We start from the raw sequence: 11,020 nt of genomic DNA on the forward strand, positions 1-11,020 counted from the left end.
GCGGGTGTTAAACGCATTGAATGCAAGATATTGTAACAGACAATTTCCAACCGTCAAGGGAGACATTGCAAAGGGCCAAAACGGCCCGATAATCAAGTACTACCTACCTATCTACCTAAGTCGGTCATTACACCACAAGAGCGACCACAACAGAACCTGTTAGAAGTGAAGTCAGGCATTCAGGGAAAACAGCGATGAGACTCGCTTTCATGTCCTGTCAGAGAATGGACTATCTAAGTATCTAGCGCATTTGTTACTACATACAAGCGAAACCACCAATTCTTCAGTTCAGCACACCATTTGCAGATTGAGCCCCAGCACCGTACCATTGCGATAGGTAGGTGATGAGCTTCTCCCATTCACCGGGGATACATGCCATGCCAACGTACAAGTCTGGTCGGATAACTATCAGGCGACCCTCTGCAGGAATATCGTACCGCGTCTCAAATTCATCAAGTTCATCAACAGTCTCGTGATCGATGTCAAAACGCTGTTCCCGTTGCCGCGAGATCAGATAGGTCGAAACCTGCCTGGGATATAGCTTGTTCAGTTTATCACGAACTGATGTCCCGATGTCGATGACACTGTCCGGGTTCGCTGTACCAGGGGCCACGAGAACCGTGAACTGCGGTCGACGCAGGGCGTCATATAAGCGTCTTTTGGGTTCCCTCACAAGCAACGCATCTGGAGCGCGTTCGCCCGGTTTGGGACCGCTAACTGGAGTCAAGCCTTCAGGAAGGACAGTCACATCACAGTAATTGTGTGACAGACCGGATACGAGTTTGATGGTGCGTTCCTCCCAGCCTGGTTCCTTGGTGAGATGGAGACGGTCCTCGGGCTCGACACCGAATCCCATGACTATGTGATGTGTTGCGAGTGCGCCTTCGGTGACCTGGCTACCAATTGGTTTCCGCTCCTTCTCATACGTGTTGAGAATAGAATCATCTGCTTCCCCTTTGAAGACAGCAGCCAGCTTCCAACCCAGATTGAATGCGTCCTGCATCGTACAGTTCATTCCTTGTCCACCACTTGGGGAGTGGACATGAGAGGCGTCACCACAGATGATCAATCGCCCAGCACGATACCGCTCCGCCATATGGTTGCGGACATCCCAGGCCGTCACCCAATCCGGTTTTCCCACCTTGAATCCAACACCCAGTTTGTCTGCGACTTCCTGGTATGCTTTTTGCGGGTCCTTGTCGAAGACGTATTTCCCGGTCGGTTCACTCATATAGATGCGCCAGTACTTCCCGGGCATCTTGGTGCAGTTCATAAAGAGGTCCTTGTTGAAATAGTAGTTCATCCATCGGTCATCAAAAGTGACGTTGCTGAGTTCCACGTCCATCTGAAAAGATTCGGGTTCATTAGTTCTGTTTCATCACCTAGCGCAGCCAAGGAACTGTTTCTCACCATTGACATCACGGCGACGGTCTCGCCCTCGAACTTGATATCTGCTGCCTTCCGGACAAAACTGTGGACACCATCACATCCTATCACATAGGGATAGGAGGCCTTCTCGATGCTGCCATCTGGGTGCCGAATAGTAGCCGTTACTGACTTGTGCTCGTCTTGCTCCAGGGCCACTAGCTCCGTACGATATTCTGGGCCAATGGAGTAATTCGCGAACAGTTGCTCCCGCAGCACCAACTCGACATTTTCCTGACTGATCTTGTAGTAGAAAGGATATCGCGTCGGTAGTACTCGGTAATCTGTTCGAGGCCATTCGTCTTCGCTGAGTCCTGGAAAGTGATACAGGTTTCCTGGGCATTCCAGACAGACCTGCTCCAGTCTGTGTGCCATTCCCATATGATCAAGCATCTCCAGGGTCCGCGCATGCAAGGTCATGGCCCTTGTCGTATGCGACGGACCCTGTCGTTTCTCGATGATCCGCACAGGAACTTGTCGGCGAAGGAGCTCATAGGCGAGCAAGAGGCCCGTAGGCCCTCCTCCAACGATAAGGATCTCGTTCTTGATTGTGTCTTCCATTGTTTTTTTGCCCTGGAACATCCTGAAACTTCGATCAATCACTCCAGATATAAATCGACCTGCGAAAGAACCTCGTGGGGTCTCCATTGTCTCTCTCCACACCAGGCGACCTGCCTGTGGGGCTGTATAGGGGCGGGAAGATGAAAGAGCAGAAGGTGGGAAGTGGAAGTTCGTCGTGTAGGACATCCATTGAATCTAAATATCCAAATCCAGCTGTAGGGTTGAGAGGCAGATTATTATCTGATCCGATAATCGGATATAGATCTTAGCATAGGACTTAATTTCCTGCCCCACAGGCGGGGCCCCAGAATCATCCCATGTCCCCATATACTGACGAGGACGTTGTAGGATACATGAACCGATGCGCTTCGGGTAGTGTTTCCTGATCCTAGTAGAGGCTTTAGCCGAAAGACGCGATGGTTAGAATAACCGCAGAGAAAAAAGAAAAAAGGAAGAAAAGAAAATATGTGGGTGTTTCGATTCCTTTTTCGGCACGTCAAGATCTTGAAGCAGACCCCCCCCCCCCCTCCTCTATCCTACCACCTTGGTCACCTGGAATTAAAAATGAATATAAGCTAGAAATCCTACATTATCGTAATTCTGATCCGAATTCAAGAATCTTCTTGTCGTAACAGTGTATCCCCTATCTTTTCACAAAGCCTTACTCCCTCAACATGCTACAGCACCATATTCCCCATTTGGGTAAACGTCTTCGGGACTAAAGGTGGGACACCAAAAACTCCCCCTATGAACCCCCTCATCGGAAAAGGAGGGACCATCCATCCCACATGGCATGAAAGCCGAGGTTAGCCAACGGTCCAACTGATGGCACCACCATAGAAGGTAGTACTAACCATGAAAATCATTCTCCCCTCCTTGACACTTAGTACAAGTACTCACCGTAGCTATGGAAATGGATAAGTATGATATGCTTTTTTTTGGCGGTAATAACTCGGTCTCCCACCCAAACGCGGGATCTCACTTGAAGCACACATTTGTAAGTACCATATGGTACTTAGTTAGTGGGGTCCACCCTTTTTGTGTTTGAATTTCGGGATATTATTTGATCCAGCAAGGAAATTGATCTTCATTTTGAGTTATTTTATAACGGTTCATGGGATATTGAAGAGCTTGAAATAGGTTAGTTTGGAAAATTTTATCAATCTCCGAATTTCGCTGGTAGATAGATAAAAAAAAAAAAAGAAAAAAAAATCTACTTCTATGATTTGATTTTCATGGATGAGAGAACTTGACTGACTGGACTAACTAACTCGTCTGGTTAGCTTAGTTTGATAATCGCAGAGTTGTGCTGACGCGTCAAAAGCTGCTTGTGTTTCAGGACTGCAGGCACTGATGTGATAGTCTCATAATATTTATTGGTCCGGAGATGTTGTCCCAAACAACATTACTAATTATATAGATGTTGTGTACGTCCTGTTAAGTATGGTCTATTCTATACTAGGAAGGGCTGTTTTGTGTTGATGGGTGTCGACATTGTGCCATACGAGCTATGTATGCCGGTCAATTGCTCTTTACGTTGTATGCAAGTAAGCGCATATGGATTATGGTAGCCTGTACACGATTGAAATTTTCAAGTATCCTGTCCCATACATACATAAAATAAGTTAAAAAATAGAACTGAGAAAGACGCGGGATATCATATTCGCATGAAGAGATCAGCAATCAAACATGTCTCTGTGACCACTGCCCCCGCTCTCGCGAGGACCCGAAGACATTGAACTGCTCCCTTCCTCCTCATCATCAACCTCCACAACTATATCTGTCTTGACTGTAACTTGTCCACTGCGCACAAGTCCTGTTTGATCTGGTGAAGACACCATTATTCTGCTTTCGGATCGGTCCGAGCAGTGGTCCCAGTCCAGCTCGGTCTTGTCCCCGTACACCGGGGTGGCAGAAATAGATGTCTCCCTGCGGGGCCCACGGCGGTGGGTTTTGCGCCCCATCTCGATTGTCTGGGTATCCTTGCTCGAATGTGAACGAGACCAAGGATAGCCAGGATAACGCCCATCCCGACGGTTGTCAACAAAAGTGCGAAGGAATAGCCGGATTACTGGGGCGCAAGTGGCGATTAGAATACTATAATTCTCGATTCTATTGCCAATGATGATGAAGATCAGTATTCTGTACGCATGCCTGTAGCTTTTAAGTTGTGGAAGATCGAAGGTGCTTACTTGACCCAGAGAATAAAATGCACAATATTGTCTGAATGGTAACGTTAGCATGTGGTCACAATAGAAGCTATCGTTATAGGACTCACAGGTGAAATCTAGTCTATCTCCGAGAGATTTAAGAAGCTGTAGAGATGATGTTAGTTATCCGACACCAAAATTGAAGTGGTTAGGCTCTTTAAAATTAACGTACGTAGGTCTTAACGATGGAGGCTGCTCCCGAAAGGAAAAGAGGCACGCTCAAGCTTATTGTCTGCCAGATACGACGTGACCGTACGCTACTATTAAGTCTCTTGAACTGAGTCCAAACAGAAACGTTCGGATTACGGTGTAGTGTCTGGATAAAGAACTGCCAGAGCTCGAAGGCAGATATGACGCCTAGGAAGAAGTCGATAGACGTGTTGAACCCTGTCATTATTCTTTAGTCAGAAATTCGAGAGAATACAGGACGATGGCTCCTTACCTCCTTGCACAAATCCCACAGTCGTCTGCACGTTTGGGCTCTGGCACTTGACTGACCCATCCGCAGGGAGAGGATCCCACATGTAGTGGAAGTACTTTGTCCTATCCGCTGGACGGTAGGGATTTGGTCCACATTGCACGACGATTTGTACAATTGTCAGGGCATTTGCTATCACTTGTATGATCATCGAGATGATAATGCTCAACCGTATACGTCTATCGCTGGCAGAGAAACACTGGTAGAGGAACCACATCATCCCGGTTCGCGACACCATGGCTGCAGCGACAGCTATTGATAATTAGAAGAGGGACAAGATGATAGAGATCTAGCAATGAACACGTACCTGTCGGCTGTGACGCGAAGTCGAACCTCAATGACTGCACTTTCTCTGTAGGACTAAGATAGTAGAAGTGTCGTCCAAGGCCCCATTGATAGCTATAAATTATTAAGTAACTGTTTCGAAGGAAACCACATAGGAAATTCACGTACCTTAACTGGATCAAAGTCATATGCAGGAGATCTAGAGAATACCCGAATAGGAATATCAGATCCTCGAATCCCCACACCCTTTCGGGAGCTGACACTTGAGGAAGGGCCCAACGGATCCATGCTTTCATAGAGAACCTGAAGATCAGGACAACTCCGACAATGCCGGTGAGGACCTTTATTTTCTGTGTCAGAAGTGGTATGCACAATTGATCAACTATCTTTATCATACCCAGCAGACTCTGACGATATCCGTGCCTGACCGCAGGTTAGCACAATCACTCTCATGACGGAGCTCGGGAGGCAATCGAACCAATGTTCACATCACCCTCACTGGGGCGCGGGATATCCATCTCTGCGTATACAGAGATCGGTCCCAGTACGAGATGGCAGCAAGGCTGATTCTGTTTTGGTAAGGAATGACAGATGTTCACAATTAAAGACTAACAGGGCCAGACTGCTGTTTATGTGGTCGAGCTCTGCGCAACCATCAAGCTGGATCGTTGTGTAGCCAAGGCGACCCGACTTTGTGGCTTCCTACAGGCCTCTATCATTATCCACTCCCAAATCAAAAAGAATATTGCTGGTCAATATGGTCCAGACAAGATATCCTGGAGAGAGACATGCAAGATCTATCACAGTTTCCCCTCCAGTTAAGCATCCCTCGATTGAGAGAACCAACCAGAGTTCCTGTCATTCCTGCAGATGGAGGAATGAGGTACGGCCAGCCTCCCCCAAGGGATAGTGGCGGATCTGCAAGTAGCTGGGAATCCACGCGAGGGCGAGACATTCAGACACATGAAACTGCGAATAATAACCAAAGAGTTTATTGTGCAGGAATTATGAGCGACCATCTTGTGGGTGGACCGGACTGCATCTTTCTAACACCAGAATTAGTCCAGCAAGCTCACTTGTGGCAGAAACCTTATCTGCACATGGTAGACATTGGCCTGCAAGGGACTGGTTTCTAAGTACAGTATGAAAAGGAAGGACATCGAGGGGCATGCGTTAGGTTTAGGGTAACAACCACGCAGATTCAAGCGAACGTTCGTCAATATGTAAGACAAGCTGTCCATCAAAGCCACCAAACAAGGCCTGTTGGCCAGGAAAGATTGCTTTCCGGAGGCCATCGATCTGACCGCGATGCAGCTCAGCTAGCTGATGACGCCGTTGAACCCTCAACAGCTGGGTAGCCGATCAAGATAATCGTGTGTGGCATGCTTCAAGGTTTCTGTACGGTGAGAGCGTGCTAGCGAGATCTATCCAGTTTTCAGCACATCGCTCATTTTGGTAACTGAGGGGCGAGGGCAGAAACGGGGAAGTAGCAGTTGATCTCCGTTTCTCCCATTTTGGCTTCAGGCGACAGCGTCGCCGTCACTTGAAGCACAGTATTGTCAACTTGTGTTTGGTTCGGGTGGTTTGGCTAAGTATCCGAGAGCGGGTTGAGGTTTCAAACCTTTACGGCCGCTAAAAGAACACAGACATTTAGTTCAACAGCTTATTCTCCCGATGCAAGGGACCATCGCGTGAAATCAACCAGTCATGGACAGTTGTGTCTGCGGCTCCTTGCATCGACAAACATATCCGAAAAAAAAAATGTGATCCATGTGTATTTCCCATTGGATGACAATGTCAGATATTACAGAGAATTGCCAGTGAACCATTTATTGTCGAGTTCAAACCCTACCGAAGGATGTCGTCTTTATCTATAGATGATGTCGGAACTGTGTGTCCACTAAGTAGCTGGTGGTTACCTATTGTTGAGTACCACGTAGAGCTCCAAGGCAGTCTATACATGGCACCCATGAACACGCATCATCGCTGATACCTGCTGTCATTGCTTTCCTTTGGCATGCTGGGAGACAAGTGGGAGCCTTCTGAAACCAAAGTATGTCTGAAGATATCTCCAGGATATCTCATCTGCTAGAATTTCAAAATCCAAAGACTATTGCCTCGCATCCACCCCAGACCAGACCCATCTGTTTGATTCAGTAGCTGTACTGCAAATTTCTGGGACTTAAAACCTAAGATATCACAAACGCATATATATGATGGCCACTCTCCCTGTGTTCCTCCATCGGGGATAATAAACGTTTAATGAATCCTTGACCGTCGTGGATTTGCTGTTTGTAGGGCAATAAAGACCGAAATGGAGGGCAATGGACGACAATCTCAGCGCAGCCATTTATTGCCCACATATTACGTCCATATGGAACGCTAATAACTATAACAATAAAAAAAGAACAATTCACGGAGACGATAGCCACCACAATGACTGCTTCAGGGGGAGGCGTCGTATAAACTTGCTCTATCTTGTACTTGCTGGTCCAGACAAGGAATTCAAGATTTGTTTCAGAGATGATAATTTTATCACAACTTTACCAAGAGAATGGAGAGACGCCCATGTGGCAATCCACGTTTGTGGTGTTCCATCTCGATCGTTGTTCGATTCCTGGCGCAATGCAAGGGGCGATCATCCCTTTCTTGACGTGTCGGGAGTCTCTCCCACCTGTTCGTGTCGGAGAAAACACTCGTCTAATTTCTATCCCCATCTCGCTTCTCCAAAAGGCAGAACTGTGGGTCTTTGATAGCCTAGGGTAAGCTCGAAGTCCACATCATGCCTTTGGGCGTTCTGGTTTTTATGTTTAGAGGGCGAGAAGAGGTTGGGAGGGCGCGCACAGTTCAACCTCCGGATCGCACTCCAGAGTTCCGCTGTCCGTTAACCTCGCCGAAGGTTTTGGACCTTGCATTCTTGTCCGGCATAACGCCTCTGGGGACGCATTAGCAGACATCTTCTCCGGTGATCAGATAGGCTTCCAATGTAAGAGTTCGTCCTCCAGGTTTATCTACGATCCACAAGGGATGATCCAGACCTAAAAGACTTTGACAGAACTTGAGAGCGTGGCCCCGGATTACTTCCGGTCGATCCAGCTTTCCCCATGCCACATTGTGGAAGGTTTGGGGCTCACTACTATCTCTCTTCCGCTTCTGGTCTGACATACTTGATCGAGGCCGCGAGGGTCATGGTGTCTACGCCGTCGAATGGAATCAGCCAGCCCTAAGTGTTTCGCGTCTGCAATGAGATGGATCATGAACGCTTAACCCATATTGACCGGACTGATACTGTCTGATTTTTGGGTCTTTTTCTCGTGGAATGATCTGGATGCCACAATTGGGGGCAATTCGTCGTCTTCCATTTCGCGCTTATCCCGTTGTTCTGGCTCTAGGAACCCCCCCTACTGTCGGACACGCTACGACTTACCTTATCGAAGGGCCCACATGTTCTTCATATGCGAGGATCTCTATCCGCTGAACTTTGAAGTCAATGTGAGTGTCGACAGGTCCTCATGGGAGCAGGGATCCGACCACAGACCCTGTGGCACGCGTCTGCCATGGACGGCGACCAGCAGGCTGGCCATGCCCTTACCATCCGATTGGATTTCTCCATAAGATCGGGAGATAGATGACTTCAAGCCATGTGGTTCTGGCAGTTCCAGACATGTGGTGACCACGCAGCTGGGGACATTCAAAAAGACTGGGACTCCAGCAGGTAGAATTCTATCGATCTTCTTTTACTCCATCCCCTGCAGACCATCAGGCTGTCATTCTTTCTTCTGGCCCACGTCTTTCTTTGTCTTCTGTCGTGTACAATTGTACCATTATCCTACCCCCCTCTGCGAGGGGCCTGAGGCTGTGCTATACTATCAATTGATATCTTCCCCCCCTTCTTTCTGGGAGTCGTCCCAACCTTGCCGTTACATAGGTACTAGTCGTCATACAACTGTAATACAATGGACACGCAAAGTCATGAAGCTCCCCGATGGGAGAAAACCTTCGAAGTTGGTCAAACATCGTCCGATACGAGTAGCGATCGAAATATGTCCAAGGGACCAGATCGCAGTGATGAGGCGGATCCTCGAAACTGGAGTCCATGGAAGAAAGGCTTATTGTTTACGGCCCTCATGACCAGTTCGTTCTTAGCGGACGGGTAAGTGCAATTTGTTCCCCATGCTATCTGCACAGCATTGCTCATTGATCTCAGTGCGATGACTTGGGGCGCGACTATGGTTGTTCCACAGGCTCTAGAGTGGAAAATCAGCACTACGCATTCAGCAACGAGTATGAACTATGGCATCTTACTGCAGGGCTTTGGTGGCATATTCGCAGTCCCTTTTATCGAGGCATATGGTCGATTCCCCGTTTGGCTTTGGCCGCAAGTCATCACTATGTTCATGGTTCTGGGAGCCACATTGTCAAACGACTGGAGTACCTTCACTGCGTTCCGCTCTCTGCAGGGTCTATTCGGGACGGTTCCCCAAGTTGTTGGACTTCCTATCATCCATGATATGTACGCACCAGAGGGTCAGTCTCGATTATCTCCTACCTATATTCTATAATTTTACTAATTTTCCCTTATAGACTGGCCAAGCATGATCAACATCTGGTATGCTATTGCTATCTCTACTTCAGCGGTCCCATTGTTTGTCTTGCATCAATACTAATATCCCTAGGGGTACTACCTTCCTCGCTGGACCATTCCTTGGTCCTGCCATCGCAGGCTACATCTCCAACGCTGCCGGGTGGAAAGTATCGTTTGCTGTCCTAACAGGGCTGTATGGATTTTCAACGCTACTGGTTCTCTGCTTTGGCTACGAAACCTACTATGTACGAGGTAGCCATGTGTCAACATCGTGGTTCAAGTCGCTTTTCAGCATTGGAAAGACAAACCAAGCCAAGGCTTCCACGTTCGCGTACGAGTGCAAGACTCTTGTGCTTCTGATTTTCAAGTTTCCCTTGCTCCTCACAGGTATGTGCTAATCTCACAATCTGCATCAACTACTCCTTGTTAATACTGACATATTCTCTTTCTAGGAATCGCAACCATGGTGAATTTCACTTGGCCTATCGGTATGTTCTCTCATGATATTCCCATCTATCTGGGTAGTGCCTCTGTACTGACTGGCTTTCCTAAGGAATCACCACTACAATCGATGGATTCCTCCATGCGGCGCCATACTTTTTCAACACGGTGCAGGCATCGTCGTTGCGTTTCGCTGGTGTCATCGGTGCTATCTGTGGTATGTCTTACCTGGCAAACCAACCAATAATCACTCTGGCCCACAGCTCTGATGATATTCTCTCTCCCGAATAGGTTACATATTCGGCTACTACTTCAACGAATGGATCTTCAAGAAACGGCGCTTCCACTGGCGTCCCGAGTATCGTCTTCATGGTGTCTGGGTGCCTATCTGCGCTATGGCCGGCGGTCTGCTCACGTATGGCCTAACTCTCCAATTCGGTAAACACTGGATCGGTCTTGCTTTCGGCTGGGTCCTAGTAAATACCGGAATGATCGGTTCCACTGTGTAGGTTTACCCCTGTCCCTGAAGATCTTGAGATGGGAACAGGAATGCTAACAAGACATCATAAAAGCGCAATCACCGCATACGCCCTTGAGAAATATCCTTCCCATGCTACTGGTGTATCGGCCATCATCAACATGTGGCGCACCTGTGGGGGGTTCAGCGTTGGGTACTTCCAGCCCTCGTGGGTTGCGCGAGATGGCGTCGGTGTCGTCTTCGGTGTGCAAGCTGCCATTGTCGCTGTTTGCATCGTCCTGACCATTGTTCCTGTCATTGTCACTCAGCGAGGCAAACAGGACTCGATTGATGGTCTAGATCTAGACGATCATATGAGACATCAAGAGGCAGAACATTCTGAGGATGCCTGAGGCAGATCAGAAACGAATGATGCGTATATATATGATCAACGTGCCAAGGTGTTGTATATCTGAATTTATGTGAAAGTCTTATTTGTGAATAAGGATAAACCGCTTGCTTTGATGGTGGATTATGTGATTTTGTACTGTTCTATATTGATTGTGATTAAAGGCATG

At 47.8% G+C, this 11,020-nt stretch overlaps 3 protein-coding genes across 3 annotated transcripts; 1 reads left to right on the forward strand and 2 right to left on the reverse strand.

The window, feature by feature from the left end:
- Positions 1 to 283: 283 nt before the first annotated feature.
- Positions 284 to 1,986, reverse strand: C8Q69DRAFT_503023 (pentachlorophenol monooxygenase; the record flags this gene model as incomplete). The annotated part of the gene is made up of 2 exons (XM_028632450.1): positions 284 to 1,345; positions 1,411 to 1,986. The coding sequence occupies 2 exons, from the start codon at positions 1,984 to 1,986 to the stop codon at positions 284 to 286; spliced, it is 1,638 nt and encodes a 545-aa protein (XP_028489140.1).
- A 1,273-nt stretch (positions 1,987 to 3,259) lies between these two features.
- C8Q69DRAFT_27201 (hypothetical protein) lies at positions 3,260 to 5,612 on the reverse strand. Its single transcript, XM_028626806.1, has 9 exons — positions 5,438 to 5,612; positions 5,357 to 5,382; positions 5,128 to 5,300; positions 4,982 to 5,073; positions 4,639 to 4,926; positions 4,369 to 4,583; positions 4,265 to 4,301; positions 4,179 to 4,209; positions 3,260 to 4,098 (listed from the first exon to the last, which is right to left on the reverse strand). Exons 1-9 carry the CDS (start codon positions 5,475 to 5,477, stop codon positions 3,663 to 3,665), a joined length of 1,338 nt encoding a protein of 445 aa, XP_028489141.1. The 5' UTR covers positions 5,478 to 5,612; the 3' UTR covers positions 3,260 to 3,662.
- A 3,303-nt stretch (positions 5,613 to 8,915) lies between these two features.
- C8Q69DRAFT_440588 (putative polyamine transporter) lies at positions 8,916 to 10,855 on the forward strand (the record flags this gene model as incomplete). The annotated part of the gene is made up of 8 exons (XM_028628668.1): positions 8,916 to 9,112; positions 9,167 to 9,486; positions 9,544 to 9,568; positions 9,636 to 9,931; positions 9,997 to 10,032; positions 10,098 to 10,202; positions 10,277 to 10,490; positions 10,558 to 10,855. The coding sequence occupies 8 exons, from the start codon at positions 8,916 to 8,918 to the stop codon at positions 10,853 to 10,855; spliced, it is 1,491 nt and encodes a 496-aa protein (XP_028489142.1).
- Between the last annotated feature and the right edge of the window lie 165 nt (positions 10,856 to 11,020).

The sequence above is a fragment of the Paecilomyces variotii genome (genome assembly GCF_004022145.1).
Source record: "Paecilomyces variotii strain CBS 101075 chromosome Unknown C8Q69scaffold_1, whole genome shotgun sequence".
Lineage (NCBI taxonomy): Eukaryota > Fungi > Ascomycota > Eurotiomycetes > Eurotiales > Thermoascaceae > Paecilomyces > Paecilomyces variotii.

Excerpts from the sequence above, each read along its gene's own strand:
- C8Q69DRAFT_27201 (XM_028626806.1), bottom strand. The coding sequence starts at position 5,477 with ATGGATATCCCGCGCCCCAGTGAGGGTGATGTGAACATTG. Across the intron at positions 5,383-5,437 it reads TGAGGGTGATGTGAACATTG|GCACGGATATCGTCAGAGTC; the intron begins GTTCGATTGCCT and ends ACCTGCGGTCAG. Across the intron at positions 4,584-4,638 it reads TGTGGGATTTGTGCAAGGAG|GGTTCAACACGTCTATCGAC; the intron begins GTAAGGAGCCAT and ends GAATAATGACAG.